At 39.9% G+C, this 18,088-nt stretch overlaps 2 protein-coding genes across 7 annotated transcripts in view; one reads left to right on the top strand and one right to left on the bottom strand.

The window, feature by feature from the left end:
- ASPH (aspartate beta-hydroxylase) overlaps positions 1 to 11,325 on the top strand; it is a 112,274-nt gene extending 100,949 nt beyond the window's left edge. For all 6 annotated transcript variants that reach the window (XM_065627676.1, XM_065627679.1, XM_065627675.1 and 3 more), the window contains 2 exons: positions 1,420 to 1,553; positions 7,124 to 11,325. In XM_065627676.1, the coding sequence (XP_065483748.1) occupies positions 1,420 to 1,553; positions 7,124 to 7,274 (285 nt within the window). In that variant the 3' untranslated portion in view covers positions 7,275 to 11,325. The remainder of the gene's footprint in view (positions 1 to 1,419; positions 1,554 to 7,123) is intronic.
- Positions 11,326 to 12,488: 1,163 nt separating this feature from the next.
- Positions 12,489 to 18,088, bottom strand: part of CLVS1 (clavesin 1) — a 91,220-nt gene continuing 85,620 nt past the window's right edge. Inside the window, exon 5 of the mRNA XM_065629344.1 lies at positions 12,489 to 12,576. Coding sequence (XP_065485416.1) covers positions 12,489 to 12,576 — 88 coding nt within the window. The remainder of the gene's footprint in view (positions 12,577 to 18,088) is intronic.

Here is an 18,088-nt window from a genome sequence, read left to right as displayed (position 1 = left end):
TAAAGTACAATTTCCCCTTCATGAATCCATGCTGACTGCTCCCAGTCACCTTCTTTTCCTTCACGTGTTTGGAAATGGTTTCTAGGATTAGTTGTTCCATCACCCTCCAGGGATCATGGTGAGGCTGACTAGCTTGTAGTCCCTCAGATCCTCCCCCTTCCCCTTCTTGAAGATAGGAACAACACTTGCTTTCTACCAGTCCACAATAACTTCTGCTGCTTGCCATGACCTTTCAAAGATTATTGAGTGTGGATTCACAAGACCATCCAACTTCATTAGCACTCATGGGTGGATCCCATCAGGGCCCATGGACCAGTTTGTTGAGTTTTTTTAGATGTTCCCTAACCTGATCCTTCTCCACTGAAGGTAAGTTTTCTTTGCTCCAGTCTTTTTCCACTGGTCTCAGATGCCTGGAATTCCTGAAGGTCAGTCATACTAATAAAGATTGCGGCAAAGAAAGTCTGTAGTGTTTCAGCCTTTTCCATGCCCGTTGTCATCAGATCTCCTGCGGCGTTTAGCAGCAGGTCCATGTTTTCCCTTGATTTCCTTTTACTGCTGTTCTATTTGTAGAAACCTTTCTTGTTGCCCTTCACTTCCACCTCCAGATTCAACACCAGGAGTGCTTTGACTTTCCTAACTTCATCCCTGCATGCTCAGAGACTGTCTCTGGAGTCTTCCTGGGTGACCTGGTGCTGCTTCCACCTCTTGTATGCTTCCTTTTTGTGTTTCAGCTTTGTCCAGGTCGCCATGCTTCCTGCACGTGGGGTTGAACCATTCTTGAGCCTGGATGAGGTGATACTTAAAAGTCAGCCAGCTGTCCTAGACCCCTTTTGTCACCAGCAGTGTATCTCATGGAATTTTTCCCAACAGATCCATGAATAAACCCAAGTGTGCTCACCTGAAGCTGTGGGTAGTAATCCTGCTTTTTGCCTTTCTCCCACGATCCTGAACTCCACCATCTCATGGTTGCTCCAGCTAAGGCTGACAGTGACCTTCACAGCCATGTTGTCATCTGAGAGAGACCGATCGGTCTGGCTAACACAGGCCTTGTGTCTCCTGTGGTTTGTCCATTTAAATGACGAGTGTCTGTAAGTCTTCCTATAGGAAAGAAGGTATTTTTCTTGTTGTAGATAGGAGATAAGAATTTTCAAGTTGAAATATGAATACTGGTTATTTTAAGCAAAATGAGAAATATGCACTTCTACACACACATAACACAGCTCCCTACACAACTTGATTTTTTGTAGTATTGAATGCATTTAGGATGTGAAAATGTGTAAATGTTGCTGAGATTCTAACAAAAGGTGCCATTGCACTTTTGGCCCACCATCAAGGATGAGACGTAATGAAGCCCTGAACTCCCAGCAGTGTGTTTGTGAAGCTGAACGTGTTGAAGGCCCTGCCTTTCTCTTCTTGCAGGTCAAATACTCTATCATGCACCCGGGTACTCATGTCTGGCCCCACACAGGGCCCACCAATTGTCGGCTAAGGATGCATTTGGGCTTGGTGATACCTAAGGAAGGCTGCAGAATTCGGTGTGCCCAAGAAAACAGGTACAGTTGAGTTTTGGTTGTGTTTGGTTTTTTGTTTTTCCCACCTTCCTCAAGGCTGAAAAAGAGGTGAGACTGTGTGTAATTAAAAAAAATGGGGTGTTTTACTGATCAGGAGGTGTAATATATTTTGTTAAACAGGTGATTTGCACCCTAACTCTTGGTACAAATGTATAAATATCAGTTTGTAAACAATGCCGGAAGAATCTTTGGAGACAAAGCTGCTCTTCTTTGTTATGGTATGGAAATAACAGTGGGTTTAGTCCACAGAGTTTGTGTTTATTTCTACAATGCCAGTCTAATACAGTTGCCAGCAGAGTTCCTCTATTTGCTTTGTTTTTGAAGGGACTTAGAATTCACTGCTCATTCAGCAAAAGCTGAGACTAAGCTGTACCTCTGTTTTCACCACTGTGACGCCTCCTTCCTAGCTGGTAGTATTTGTTATAATTCAATTAAAAATATTCCAGTTGAAGTTGATTTCAAGATGAAGACATCTATGAAGTGTTTGACCCAATGAGTTACGCAGGTGGCAAATTTCTTTAGAGTGCACTCTAAGTAAGAATTCTTGTCCTTTAGGGAAAAATTATGATGAAGATCAGTTTTGTCTCTGCTTGATGCAAAAACCAAAATAAAATGCAATAGCTTATGTATTTACGGTCAGGGCATATACTCCTTTGGGAAATATGAGAAAATGTGATAAGTTTTTGCATTATATTATTACACACAACAGAAAATGTAGTATTAACTATATTGCTTTTTGCTTACAGACAATTTTCTGAGACTTATGTGAAATCTTAATGATACTTAATGTCTATATGTATATTTTTGGAAGATTCTGTGTCTTGTCAGCAGCATCTGAGTGCAACAAGTGTTAATTTTCAATTCATCTCATGGTAGTAATGTACAGGTATCTTTGATGTTGAGAAATGAAATGCCACTCCTGTCTGTATGACTACAATATGTAGCAAAGATTTTTTTTCATGACATTTGAAAACAACTATAACAACAACAGTTTAGAATTTTGAGGACAGAAGTATCCAACTCTTAATAACCGAAAACATTGTTACTATAGACTCCTGCCAACATATATCTTATTTAATAATCTGTCACAGTCAGTGTTGCAATCTACGCTACCTACATCTAGGTAGTGATAGACATTTGCTTCCAGCATTCAATCTAATATCCAAAATAAGTTGGATGGAGGGAGAGGTAGCTAACAGGCTTAGGGGACTAACACAGAGACAGGGAGTCTTTTCACTTTAGGACATTATTGTGAATTCAGATTGGTGGTGACCTAATGGCATTACCATTAGGTGACTGTTTAGTAGCTTGTGTGAACTGAGTGATGGTTTTGTTCTGCTGCTAAGAGAGCAGGTGTCCACAGCTCACCACCCATCATTATGGCTGGCACCCTTCTTTGTCTTCACCCAAGGAGAAGGGATAGTCCTGTGAAAAATGAACTTAAATACCACCTTGGTAGCAACACTCCCTCAAAGTCAAGAGTGGAGACAGAGAACTAGAGTGTCCAGGCTCCTGAACCTGGCTCAGCCATATGCATCAGACTCTCTCATTTGAAATGTAAAACATTCAAGACCTGACTGCAGCCTGTGCTGGTGTGTTAACTGTAGTTGCTTTTGGCAAGAGCTATGCATTCAGGATCAGAGACAGAGGGGTTTTTTTTACAACCCTTCTCCCATGAAAGAGGAGGTGGATGAACTAATATGGAAGGGAATGGTGCCAGGAGGAAATGCTACCTTGGGCACTTTCTGTTCCTCCCCTCCTGGTGGTCCAGAGCAGTGATAAACTGGTAGTTTCAAACAGGAGAGCTGGCTCAAACGTGAAGTTTAGTGTAGGTCAGGCCTCTTCTGACCTCCTGTCCCACTGAGTGTATGAGATGGAGAACAGAAACAATGAGAATTTTGTGTTCGGTTACCTCTGTGCCACCCAATGTTGGTGTTTAGAGGGGCAATGTTACAACGCAACTCATCCTCTGATAGACAACTCAGCTCTGTTTAGTACTGTATTTTACTCCTTCACTTGCAGCTTCATTGTTACTCTGTACAGCTCTGGTAATTTTAGGTTGTTGGGCTATTTTGAAGTACCAGCTCTGTAAAGTGTAGGGTACAATGCACAAAAATGGTAGGTAAATAATTCCTAGTTATCAAAATCAAACATCTCTGTCAGACAACGTAACCAGGTTTTGAAATGAAGGTGCAGAATTACAGCCTTCTGCAGAAGCCAGTCCCAGATCTCACCTGTAACAGGTGACTCTAGAGCCACGCAGGTGATACAGAAATTACTCCAAAGTGGCTCAGCACCAGAGCAGAATAATATCATCCCTGTGGTCCCACTGTGAAGTGTTTCTCACACCACAGAAGCCTCCTAGAAAATATTTATTTGCATGCCAATGTTGGGGTTTGTAATCTGTTCAAAAGGGGCTAATAGCTCTGTCAACTTTATGACTTTTTCTTTGTTGTGCAAAACAGCCCAACCTATTATGATGCAAACGATAGACCCCAGGTTTTAACCTCTGAAGCTACTTCATCTGGATGTTTGGAGTTTTTATTGTCCTCAACTGAGCTGCACTTTCAGGCTATTTAGTGCAGGATTTTTCAGGCTTGGTGTAATCAAAAAAAAAAAAAAGCCAACTGTCCAAACAACAGAAAAAAACATCAAAACAAAATATCCCTAAACAAACAAAAACAAATCCTGCAAATATCCTCAAAACAACAACAAAGAAAACACACTCCCCAAAAAACCCTCAAAGTCGGCTTTGTTTTTTTACCACATTGTAACATCGCAAGTGATTGACTCCCATTGACTTGAATAATACCAATTTAGTGCGGTAGCAGAGACTCAGGGTCTGTATGACATAAAACATTTTTGTATCAGATAACTGATGTGGTAGCAGAAAAAAACACATGATCAGAGCTGAAACCTGCAAAAGGTTCATTATCTGGGCCTTCAAGGCTGATGTCTGTGTGCAAGCCAGTGTGCATTTTTTACTATGTTATGCTTTCTGGTTTATCTACTCTCCCTTAAAATAGGTTTAGATGATCATTTCAGTTAAAATGATCCCATTTCAATTTCCATTTCTCTTCAGAACACTGCAGCACAACCCCATAAATTTTGATGGTTAATTTTTGCTTTTGTTCAATCGAAAATGTAAATAACAAGATGACTTGAGAGTCTAAATCTCATTCTCACCCTGCTTTCAAAAAAAAAAAAAAAATTGTTTTCTCTGTGAATGAACACAATTGAATGAGCTAAGCAATGCATTTCCATCTTTGATGGCAAGAGCTTTGTTTCTTTATCATCACTACTATCCACAGTTCCTAATTCCCTTTAAGGGCACCCATCCTCATGGACTGCCTCAGCTCCTAAGGGATCTTGTTAAAAAACTTGATTATGTGGTCATTGTAGAGGGGCTTTAGGAGGTAGCACTTTGACGAATATTGTCTTGACTGACTGGTATTCATCCAGTCTCACCTGAAGGGTTATAATCAGGCCCATGCTTTTTTCCTGCTGCAATGCAAAATAAGTTTGCTTTGCTCATGCCATTGCCTGACTTTACAACAGACAAACCATGTAACACATCATCAGCTGCTTTGTCTAAATGTGGTAGGTGAGACTGAGATCTGAAGGGCAGTGACAAATGACTGGCACAGTTACTTTTTGACAAGTTGTGACACTATCACTAATGGTCACCAATCAGTAGCTAACTTTTTGCAGTATCAGAACTACATTTAACTAGGCGTTAAGCCTCAATTTGAAATTATGAACCCAGATCTCAGCAGGCTGGAGAAGTGTGCCTGCTGAAACTTCAAGAAGTTCAAGAAAGCAAATGCGAAACCCTTGCAGCTGATAACAGATTAACACCTTGCAACAGTACAGACTGGGTGATGAAAGCAGCTTTGAAGAAAAGGACTTAAAGGGTCCTGGGCAACAAGTTCAACATGAGTCATCATGTGCTCTTGTCTTGAAGGCTGAGTGCCTGCTGGACTGTGTTACTAAGTGTGTAGGAAGCAGTTTGAGGAGAGCAATTTTTTCCCTCTCTTCTGCACTCAAGACACGGCCTCTGGAGTTCTGTGTCCAGTTTAGGGCTCTTTAGTGTGTATATATATATATATATATAAAATAATTGATAAACTAGAGGAACTTCAGTGGAGGATGAAAAAGATGATTAGGAGACTGGAGCATGAGACACACAAGGAGACACTCAGAGTGTTGTTCTGGAGTCTGAAAAAGAGATGGCTAAAGGGAAGCCCAGTTACTGTTTTCACCTACTAATGGGTGACTGTGCGGAAGACAGAGCCAGACTCTTTTCAGAGGTGTGCAGTTATAGAATGAGAGGTAATGGACACAAGTGACATTGAAAGAAATTCCCTCTAGATAGAAGGAAATTTTCACAATGAAGTTGATGAAACACAGGAAGAAATGGTGGAATGCCTGTGGTTGTAGATACTAAAAAATCTACTGGTTGAGAACCTGAGATATCTCATCTAACCTCAAAGCTGGATCTAACTTTGCAGTAAGTCCTGCTCTGAGCAGGGGCTTGGAGCAGAGGCCCTTCCAAGGTTTCTTCTGATCTAAATTATCCTGTGATTCTATACGTCATAAAATTGACGGCAACACTGATTCTTCCAACAGCTGATATGTCCCTTCTACGTTGCCTCTTGCCATGGCTTTTAAATATGGTAATTTTATTAATTTTTCAAGTGATGCTCATGCGCAAAGCCAAGCCACTTTGAATAAATTGTGAGCATCCCTTTTTGTGCCTAACAAAGGTACAAATCTTGAAAAAATACAACTGTTAAAATTTGACTCTTCCACGCCATAATGAATACTCAGGGCTTATGTCTGTTCAGTGATCTTCTCTGCCTAAGAAGCGCTTGGCAAGCAGAAGGGCTTTAAGTTATGTGGTCTCATCCTTTCAGTTCAGCTTTAACAGTATAGTTAACCCAGTGCACCCTATGGCATTGTAACCTCTCTGTGAAGAAAAATCTTTAGACTCTGTGCTTTGCATGGATTTATGGACAAGACTGTTAATATCTCCGACATTTTGGGCATGATCAGGGCCTAATTCTGTCATTCTGATCTTTAGAAAAAGCAGATTAATTTAATGTAATTTGTTTTCAAACTATATGACCATATTACTGGTCATTCCCTCCGTGTCCATCACTCATTATATATGTACCTGATTAGAAAAGGAGAAAAGTTGATTATTGCACTAGTATTATACCTATTCCCTGCTTACTGGACTCAACTTAAAAGTATATAAATAACAAATTATGAATGTCTGAATGTGTATGTGGGCATAACTGTGTAGAGTGAGGGGAAACAATCCCTCAGCAATATGAAGGTCCATTAGACTTGTCCTTCTGTAGTTTATTTCACTTAAAACTCTGATACTGCAATCTCTTTATATTAGGTAATAAAATCCTGACTGTGAAATATATACTGTTTAAATCATTCTCGTATGTCAAAGACCATCTTCAGGAATGATCTATAGCTTGCCTTCTCCACAGCACTTCAAGTACTACACTAAAACATGTTCTTTTTTTGTGTTGCAGAACCTGGGAAGAAGGGAAAGTTCTTATTTTTGATGACTCTTTTGAACATGAGGTATGGCAGGATGCTGAAAATTATCGCCTGATATTCATTGTGGATGTGTGGCACCCTGAGTTAACAGCACAACAGAGGCGTACCCTTCCTGCTATTTAAGGGATTCCTTCTGATGTGTGGAGCAGAGGAGCTTTAACCCCTTTGGAGTACGCCAATAGGATTAATTTATCCAGCATACAAAGAATACTACTATTTTAAAGGTTAGAAAAGATAAAGATGACACTCTACAATCACAGAGGACTTGATTTAAAAAAGGAAAATAAGAAGAAAAAGAAAAAAAAAGCACCATGTTTTGTTTCATACTGATACAGCACTGATGTATTGTTTTTTATGGCTGCAAGTTTGAAAATACAAGTCTTGTCAGCCAAAGAGCAAAGAGCAATAGGTCTGGATTTTCAAACTGAGGAATGTGCAGATGTTTTTGCCATGCCTGTATTATGTGTACAAAAACAGTCACCTGCCTGGCCTTGTTCAGGCACAAGATTTGCGTTTCTATATCCAGGAAATGCTTCCTAGGATTTTACCTGGGAAGCAACATGTCAGATGTTTATAAACATCTGCACACAACCAACTTTGAAAATCATTATGCAGTTGTAACATTAGCTGCTTTAGGCATTGAACATGTCCCTATGTTATCACCTGTAGATAATGTGAATGGGTTCTGTGTGTTTTGTACTTTTTTCTACCTGAGTAACTGTATTTTTCTAGCATAATTATGAACAAGCCTTCTTCAGTCAACCACTATTTTTAAAAAAATAGTATGTATGTAACTGCATGTCTAGCTATCAGCAGAAGGAAAACACTATATATGAGCAGATTTCATTTTTGCCAAGTGCGGCCTTTTCTTGCCTTCCTGGAAATGCAAACAGAAACTTGCGTAATCGGCTGCTTAGAGAAGCTTTATTCTTCTAAACCAAAATAGTTCTCTTAGTTAGCAGGCAACCTTCAGTTTGATAATGTGATTCTGGAACATGTTGAGCAAATGTGACATCTCTAGGCTCAGATCTTAAAGTACTTGACAGTTCTTAGGATTATGTGGTGAACTGCTGCTTTTCCTATCATTACAAAAGCTTATGTTGTGATATCCATTTTCTACTCAGCAAGAGTCTGGCGCACCTTCTCCCAGGGGCTTCTTCTGGGCTGTCCCTGGTTGGTCATTCAGCAGAAAAAATATATGAAGAATTTCTTGTCCTTTGGGCAGAAGGACAAGGTCTAACTTGGTTTCCTGCCAAGCTTCAGGTTATTAACTTGTATTAACTTCTGCTGCAAGCATCCTACAGAGTGCTAGAACGATCCCTTAATTGTCGTTAATGGTGTTTTCCTTGTCTCGAAATATATGACATAATGCTGAAGGGGTCTTTTCCCAGTACTGTTTACAGTATGCTCTGTATTTGCCATATCGAATTTATGTATGTGGTAAAAAGGCCAATTTTCAAGAAAGCAAGCTGGTTGGATATTTAAGCAGTCGGCAAGTCTTTTGGCTCTGTACTGTTTAATGGGAGATGGAGGGTGCAGGACCCTTCACTGTCAACTTCTAAGAACGCTAACAGGAAAGAGAGACGGGAGGTTGTGCTGATGGAGATGGGTGTCATAGGATGCTCAGGGCTTGTGAAGAGCTGTGGCATCATCACCAAAGGCTGTGAGAGACAAACACTAAGCAGGGAGACATGGAGGTTCCTTAGTCTCCACATCTTTGTCTGTTCCACACTGAACAGTCATTTGTTTAATGCTCAGTGGTTTTGTACTGCAGAGACCACATCACGGTACCCAAGTGTCATGACCAGAATGCCATGTTTGCTGTAGTAAAATACAGACAGGAGTTTTAATTCCCATAAACTGAATGCTTTTCAGATCTTGTATTTTACTAGGTAATTAAATCTTGTAATGCCATGTAACACATGGGGATTGCACCATACTTTAGTGTAACCAGTTTCTGGAGCTGTGCACTTTAATTTCCTTTTTGACTATTAAACTGCTAAACCCTCTCTGATCAAGAGTCAGTTTTAGACAGCTATGATAATTGGGCTTTAATGTGTTGTCCATATCAAAAACAACACTGGGACCATACACAATATACAAGAAAGTAAGGGTTCTCAGTTAATCATCATGAAAACTGAGATTTATAAGATTCACACTTAAGAAAATATAAAAATACTTTTGGAGATCTTTAGGAGAATCATGTGCAAAACTGGAAAAAAAAGGTACTTGTTATTGTGGGGGCTCATAGTAAAATAGTTGTTTAGTCAGAAGCTATATTTTGCATCTCTGTAAAATGATCAAGCAGTACAAATTATAAGCTATTTTGTAATTCTCTAAAATAAAGACATCGTTTGTAAAGGAGGAATCAAGAACGGTTTAAACAAAAATTTGGTTTAGGAATATTTTTATTAATGTTGCATTTTAGTTTCTATAGCTCAGAGTAAATACTAAAGGATCGATAAAAGCTTTGGAGCTTTCTTTATAAAAATCCATGCCATTCTTCAGATTTTTTCATTTTTCCTTTAAAGTCTCATACTTTATCTTTTCTGATTGCAATTGGCAAACAGATAAAAGTAATCTACCCAAGATGTGTGTATGCCAGAGTAGCGCTGTTTATTAAATTCTGTAGTGACATATTGCCCATTTAAAGTCTTAAGTGCCTTGACTATGACAAGGTGTATTATAAACAGCTCCTGCAACAGTGAATCTACTGAAGTGAATCTACTCAGTGCCTCCCTCTCAAGGAGCTGAGAGCATGTATTTTTGTTAGGTACAGTTATTGGATTAGCAATATACATGGGGAGGATATATATAGCAATCTACTGAAATTATGCAGTGAATAAGTAATATACTATTTTAGGTATTCCTGTTTGCCAGCCGGTACTTCATCTTGAAAAAGCTTTTCAACATTGAAAATGCCAATGGAAGAAGTGAATGGAAATGTTTTTAAATGGAGAACCATTGCAATTTAAGTATTTTTGTCTTTAGATTTATTTACAGAGGGGAATGACAGAGGAGAGCAATATGGTCCCCTGTTTGTAAGGGAGTACATACTCAGCACAATGTTGGAGGTTGATTCCTCCCAGCCTGTAGTTACCTTGCTTGTCTGTATAAAGAGTCTACACTTAAATACAGGCATCATGCAGTTAAATACAAGACATCGTATGTATTTATTAATGTCACAGCTAAAGAAAATAAATAATTCTAATCTTCTGTGAGATTTAATCCTCAAGGACTGTATTTCAGTGATATTTGCACTTCTTGGGCAGAACAAGTCCCACTTGAACGAACAGTGATTGTAACAGGTCATCACAAAGATGCAGTGGAGGTAAGTGTATTAACAGAGAAAAATCGTAAACCAAAGTATTTCTTCATTAATGCTGCAGTATAATAGCCAGTGTCTGCCTCTTTTTGGTTTTGTTTTGTTCTTGTTTTTGTTTTTTTACTTTCTGCTTTAAGCAAGTTCTCTGTGACAAATCCAAATGTCTGTGAGTCATCATGCGTGCAAGGAAGGGAAGGGAGCTGTGTCCCATTACCAGGAGTTGACATCCTGGTTTTCTGTAATAGGTGGTAATGCCAGGGGAGGGGCAATGCAAGAAATCCCAAAGACAAACAGCCTTGGTTGTCTTATTTGTTTAATGTTCCTGTAAGCTTCTGCTGCTTTTTCTGACTCCTTTGTTGCCTTGCTGGGATCATCCACTGCCTTAAAGCCTTGTTCTCTATCATGGAGACCAGGCTTTGTATCAATGAGATGCTGCTGCAGGAGAAGGTTAGTCTGAGTGAGACCGTTCTGTACAAAGACCAGCGGGTAAGACCCCGGTGCGTCGATATGATCTGGATAGGATCTGGCAGAATGTCCTTTCTTTCTACCCTGTGCATCCATAAAATATTGTTGTAGGTAAAAGCAGTATTTTGTTACTCCACCTGTTAGGGCTGACCACGTCCAGCTGAACTATATCATCCCTTCAGTGTACCACTTCTGAATTCAGTGGATGTTCCAGAGGCACGTTAAAAGCTCTTGTGCCCATCGTCATCTCATTTTATATATATGGTTTACACTGCTACCTTTGATATGTTGTTGCCAACTGCTTGTTCTAGTAATTGTCAACGTATGGCAGTTTAACTGAAGACTAAAGGTGTGTACAGTGGTTGTAACAGTTTTAGGAAATAAAGTCACTGCACATGCAATTTGATAACGATTTTTGTTTTATTTCCTTAATTCATTTTCCATTTCCATGAAGGGATGGGACTCTCTTTGCAGCTAGAGCAAATAGAGAAATAACAAACTGATCTTTGGCATTTCAGTTCTTCTATTCTTCCACATTTCCTTCTATCAGAAGCTTGTACTGAATAATTAATTCTAAGTTTTCCTTTTTCATGTGAAACATGGCGCACGTCTGCAATTGGCATACAGTTCTGGCTACACCTTTCACTGACTGCAGGAGGGAAGGGGATAAATGGCTCTGCAGAGCTTTAATTCGCTGTTGTGACCTAAATGAAACAAACTGGATTGAACCATTAATCACTAGTGAATGTGTCCAGTGGGTCTTCCTAGCACCCCTCCGTCACACACGCACACACACACCTAACAGGCTCCAGAGATGCCTGTGGAAAAAAAATACATCATTAAAATTAAGTAATTGCATTTCAAATTGTGTGCATCTGCTGCCCACACAGCTCATTCCGCTTAGCTGACAGTTTTATAAGGGCTTCAAAAGTCAAGAATAATTTTTGCTAGATACTGAAACAAGTGACCCCCTATAAGCAGCATGGATGAGGCAGTCACAGTGTCATGACAAATGGCATTATGCTGGCACTGATTTTTTTTTTTCTCTTTTTTTAATGCAAATTCCTTCTGTAAAACTTGAGCACTAGATGCTGCTATTTCTGCCCTCTGAGCCACATTAAACTACTAATAACAGTGCAAAGTTCAAATTTGAGATGCATTTCTTTAAAACACATTTATCCTTCACTACTACAAAATCAAGCATCCTTACTGGAGGCTTCAGGAAAACTTCTACTGACACACCCTGGTTTCTTTAAACAGAGAATGCAGTCCCATCATTTCCAATATTTTAATGTCATAAGTCAAAAAAAAAAAAAAAAACAAACTAGGAAAGAAATTCTTCGTATATGGACAGACTCCTGTGTCAATAGAAGTCTCTCAGTTTTTGTTCAGAGTTGGCCACACAGACAGATGGCTGGTGACAGTTGTGACTTGGTCAAGAGACATGAAGGACTTGTTTTCAAGCAAAACGCGTGTGTGTGTGTGGTGTGCTCTGTAGGTTTCTGGTACGGTGGAAGTCTGTTTATGTGTGTTGTGTGTGTGGGAGCTCAGTCCAGGGCCAGCAGTGGTTGGGTGTTCTCGCCTTCCCCCTGGTCTTCGTGTTTCAGCGTGCCGGGCTCCACCACGGACTGGGATCTGAAAGCAAGAACACACACATGCTAACAGAGGCTGCTGCAGAGGCACTCACCTTCGTGGAGACTTTTTGCCTCATTTCATGATTTTTCTTTTGTCCATTTTCACCTTTATGTTTTTTTATTTCTTTTCTGTGGAACATGTAAGGAATTTGAGAAGCATTCCTTTGAATATGAACAGGGACGTGACTCACTGCAGATCTCAAATGCTTTCAAAATATTTAGTACTTAGCTACTACCCATAATGCTGATCGACCTCAGCAACTTAAAGGCCTGATCCTGAAATACCATGAAATCTGTTGGTGCTTAATGTCTTCCTAGGCAAAACTGCTTGTGCAACTGCTTCCTGCAAAGCAAAGTCATTTGTACAACTGCTTCCAGGAATGAGTCTCAGCTCATACGTGTTGCAAATGTCAAGAAAAACAAGTAGATAAATCACATTTTACTAATGTAGGAGTTTAAGGGGCAGAAGTTCCATGAGCTACCCAAGATCAATGAAGAAGCCAGAATTAATATGACAATGAAGCACCTTCTTTCTGGTTTGCCCAGTCCTGCAATTTATTTCCTTGTGTACATCCTTGAACGAGAACTTTATACAGGGCTAGTCCATTTTAAATTCATTTCAGTCTTCAAAGTGGGAAGCCTAGTTTATCCTTTGCTGCTAATGGACAAAAAACTACAACACATAAAAAATGAGTAAACACTAGAGAAAGTGGACCATCATGATTTCTTGCAATGACGAAAGCTAAATGGGCTTAAATTAGTGGGAAAATTCAAGACTCTTTCATTTTCTGAAGTCTGTGTGCTCCAGTGTTTGATCACTGAGCTGTGGAAAGAGGAACTGATGAGTTCATTGTTACAGAGATTTGTTATCCTCCATTTTCCCTGTTTTGAGACACGAGATTTTTTTTTTAGAGCAAAATCACTTTGAAAAAGTTCCCATTTTAAACGTTTCCAATTCACAAAGGTAGAGGTAGAATCAGCCAGCCTGGGCATTTGGATAGTGCATAGCATCTTTCTAAAGAGCCAGTTTCCTCATGGGCAGCTTTTAGAATTAGGGGTCACTCCCATTCCTTACAGGATGTGTTTGTAATTCCCAGCTGTTCATTATGGCAACCTCATTTTAAGCCTTAGCTGCTTCATGAGATTAGATATCACTTCTCTTTCGATAAGAATCATTAATAAATTGCATTCTTTGGAACTGCAGCACTTGATCAGGACAGAATACCATGACTGTGAATAACTTGTATGATTATTTTCGTATTCTTATGCCTGGAGTTTTCATTAAAGCATAAAAATTTTTTTTCATTAAAAAAAAAAAAATCTCCAAAGAGGTATAACAAAAACTGGATGCTCAATGGGAAGATTTTTATGCCAAAATTTTCAAATAAAATATGTTTGCCCAAATGTTTTCGCTGTGTGTTTTTTACAGTAATGTGACACATGTAATGTTTATGACTGCATTTTAATATAGCAAAGCAGCTGATTCAGGAGATTATGCAAAATGGCAATTTACATAATTCTAGTATATGGCAGCAAAAGCTAATCATGTGGCTTTGAAACTGGTATGAAATGGATTCAAATGACAACAGCAAGTTTTTTTTAATTTTATTTTCTTGACTACCAGATTAAATTATTTTTAGATAATATCTAATTAATACTTGTCACCAATGTTTTGTTTTCTGTCTGACCTACTGGCCTAAAATGCATACAAAAAGTTGAAAATCCAGTGCAGCATTTACCAGCATACAGCTGAAAGTTTCTGCTCTAAGTCAAATGTGAAAAATGTCACGATTTTGCCTTTTGTCTCTTTTGGGATCACTGCTGATTATCTCTGCCCTCATCTCACTACAGAAAAAAAAATGTCTTGCATTTTTAACAGCGAGATACCAGTTCCTCTCCCATACCGGTACTCAGATGCACACTGGCTTGGGAGCAACTTAATCCCAGCCTCTGTATGCAGGTCCCACGCTGCTCTTCTTCACGCAGAGCCAGAGCACGGAGTAAAGGCATTGCAGCCCACTCCCACCGCTGAATTCAGGATGCCAAATGATTCAAATGCTTTTCCCAGCCCTTCTGAATAACATCAAGAGGGATCCAACTGAGATTTTAGTATCTGCCAAACTCTATAGCAACAGTAATCTCTCTCTCTTCTCTTTTTCGTCTAGAAGCTGCTGAGGCCTTATTATAAAATAAGCAGTTCCGACATCTATCTGAAGGGCACAGTAATGATTTGAATGATCATCATCACTATTTTCTAAGACACCACGTTAAAGGACTTGCTATTGTGTTTGGATTTCCATTTTCCAAAGGCATCAGCTTTTCATTTGCTGAAAAATGTTTCCAGTTTTGTTTTTAACCTAAATTCCATGTAGAAAAAAAAAAAAAAGAAAATTACTCAGTATCTCAACAGGATTTTAAAGTACTTTTTTCATATTCTTCATTTATGCTATATATTAAGAATTTAAATGCTCAGAAAGGCATTTTGGCGGTATATATCAATGCAGCTCACAAACTAATGTAATAACTCAGCATAAGAGGTAAGTTTTGCTGGTCTAGAACATCCTAGAATATGTATTCTATAGCCATATTTTATTTAATGATAGAGAAAAGATTATTTGCAGTAGGCCACCATTGCAGAAAGCATTTTCAGCGGACCACTAACTATATTTCGTGGCTGTAGCAATTAATATATTAAAGACAGAGTATAAATATGGTGGCTGCTGTTCTGTCAGTACCCTATGGCAAGCAGAACTTCATGCCACCAGACAAAAGCATTTTCATGTTGCTGCCTTTCCATGTCAATGTGTACAAATACCTGATGAGATGGAATACAGAACATGAAGCCAGACTCTTTTCAGTGATACCCAGTGACAGGAGGAGAGGCAACAGGCACAAACTGAAATACAGGAACTTCCATTTTAACATAGAAACAAATGTTTTTACTATGGGAGTGTACAAACACTGGAACAAGTTGCCCTGTGGAGTCTTCATCCTTAGAGATACTCAAAATCCAGCTGGACACAGTCCTGAGCAACCTGCTCTAGCTGACCCTACTTTGAGCAAGAGGATGGGTAGATCTCCAGAGGTCCCTTCCTCAACCTTTTTGTGATTCTGTGCCCACAGAAATACCAGCTTCTATGAAACATGCCAATTCATGTTTATCTATCCTGACAGGGCAATGATTTTCTCTCCCAGCTCATTGTGCCTTTGGGATGTCAACTTTGACAGTGTGCATGACATTCGGCTGCTAAACGTAGATACCTACTGCCATTTGAGGTACCCAAGACAACCTTCCATGGCTGTTATGACCCAGTATTTATAGAAGACATAGAGGGCTCATGTCCTTCTGGAGTAACACATGGAGGCCAAGAGGACACCACGGAGCCTAAAATCATACAAGATGCCCAGACTTAAGCAGCAGAACCTCACCTGTGCTGTTGTTTCTGCAAGATGAATGCAACTACTTTTTAATGTTCAAGACACATCTAAGTTGTTTTGACTTGAGCCAGGTATGAACTAATCATCTAAGCAGGAAATAGTAATTGCATTGGCCTTCTCCTTGTATCACTTCCTTTTAGTCACTTGTGTTGTGTTTTGTCTCACCATCAGACATCTATGGTCACTTTGTGCTGTAAATGGCAGAGAGAAATAGGTGTTCTCAGGGTGCAATTCATGTGACCTGTTCTAAACATTTGATCATATAAAATAATTCATGGGTTACCTGCATTTGGGTCCCTGTTCTAAAGAGTTCTTATATATTCACACCAGAGGCAAAAGGTTCCATGATTTCTGCGGCAATGTTTCTTCTGTGTCACAGCCACAACTGCCTCGCACTATGTTACTTTCAATACTCACCTGAAATGTGGCACGTGTCCTCTGTGTGCTGAAACTCTGCAATTATAAATTAGTATATTTGAATTCAAAACCTTCTGACTCTATTCTCAGCTAATAATTCTTGATAACCTATTTGGAAGATTCTTGGGTGTGGAGTCTGCTTGAATTAAATTTTAACACAAGTAACCAAGTATTTGTCTCTCACAGATAAGGTCACTGTGTAAGGCCCTGAGCAGGCAGACCCTAAGCCCGTCTCTCTTTAAAATGATACATACATGCAGGAGACTTAGCTCTTGTAAAAGTACAACATGATCATCATGGGCTGTGAGCTACATCTGAAGTAATTAACAAAGTCAATGCCCATAGACTTTCCTAGCCTAGTTTCCCAGGCTAGGTAGCCTTGCTTAGGAGAGCAAAATGAAAATGGAAAGAGAAATGAATTCTCGGTCTCGCTTCTGAAGCGAAGGTACTATTTGAGTGTGCTCCATTTAAAGCGTCAATCAACCCCCACATGATTGTTTTACTGTTCAGCAGGAATATTTGGAAGTCTGGAAAATCAACACTATCCAGCTGTTTCTCCAGCAGGTCAGCCATATATTTCAAGTGACAGCACTGCATAGGTATGTAAACCAATAACAGAGCATATGGCTTTATGTGTGTGTGGTCATTTTAGCGCAACTATCTCAAATTCAGTCAGACCATGTAAGAAGACTGGATGCAGGCCTTCTAGCTGCACTGATTTCAGAAGGCTCTTGTCGGAGCACAGCTGGAGTGAATCAGTGCACAGGAATCGATGTCTGTTTGAAATCAGTTTTGTTTCCCATAAAATATAAAATACCAAAATCCTGCACAGTACCTACCAGTGTATCATGGCACGCTTATCTTAAAAGACATCTTCCAGTTCTCTGATCCCTCATTTTATGCTTTTATCACAGCAACGCTGATGAGTTGCAGCTCACAGGAGCACATTACGTTTGTGCTGGGCTTCATTTGTGGGGTTTTGTGGAGGAAGGAGGAGGGTGGCATGTTTTTTTCCCCAAGTGCAGGAGGCTTCAGGCTCTCAGCATGACATACTACAGCCGATCAATCAGATCGCATCGTGTGGCTCTATCCATCTACCTCTCACCTCCCATCTGCTCATTTCCCTCTAATTCCTTTCCTGTTTCACCAGCGCTTCAGGGCTGTTCATCTCGCAATTATCCACTCCCTTTACAGAACATAATAAGCAGCGAAAACTTTTTTTTTTTTTAAATCACATCTGTGACTTTCTGTATTGACAAGGTCTGAGGGGCAATTTCTCTCTCCACCTTGCCTCCTCCCCATCAGACTGCAGAGGAGGGTGCGGCACACCGGAGCATGCTCTGCAACACACCTCAAGAGTAGGTCTTCGTCAGGTGGGAAAACGAAGGATTTTTTGCCCCGTATTACAGAAGAAATGCACATGTGCAGGTATGAAGTAATTGTGGTAAAAGGTACCCTTTTAATATTTTCAAGTGCTTTAACTTGGAAATAAAATGCATGGGCAAGGCACCTTGAGAGGCGTGTGCTCCTGCCGGTGATGCAGGCAGATGCAGGCAAGCTCTGCACAGGCAGCAGGACACAGCTTCAGCGCAGAAGCCACGAAGGGCAGCTCTGCCCAGGCTCACAGCCCTGCTGAAATCTCTTGTTTGTGCAACTCT

Source organism: Caloenas nicobarica, chromosome 2, assembly GCF_036013445.1.
Source record: "Caloenas nicobarica isolate bCalNic1 chromosome 2, bCalNic1.hap1, whole genome shotgun sequence".
NCBI classification, from domain to species: Eukaryota; Metazoa; Chordata; class Aves; order Columbiformes; family Columbidae; genus Caloenas; species Caloenas nicobarica.
Note: the sequence above shows the minus strand (reverse complement) of the source record. Positions and strands in the feature narration are given on the sequence as shown.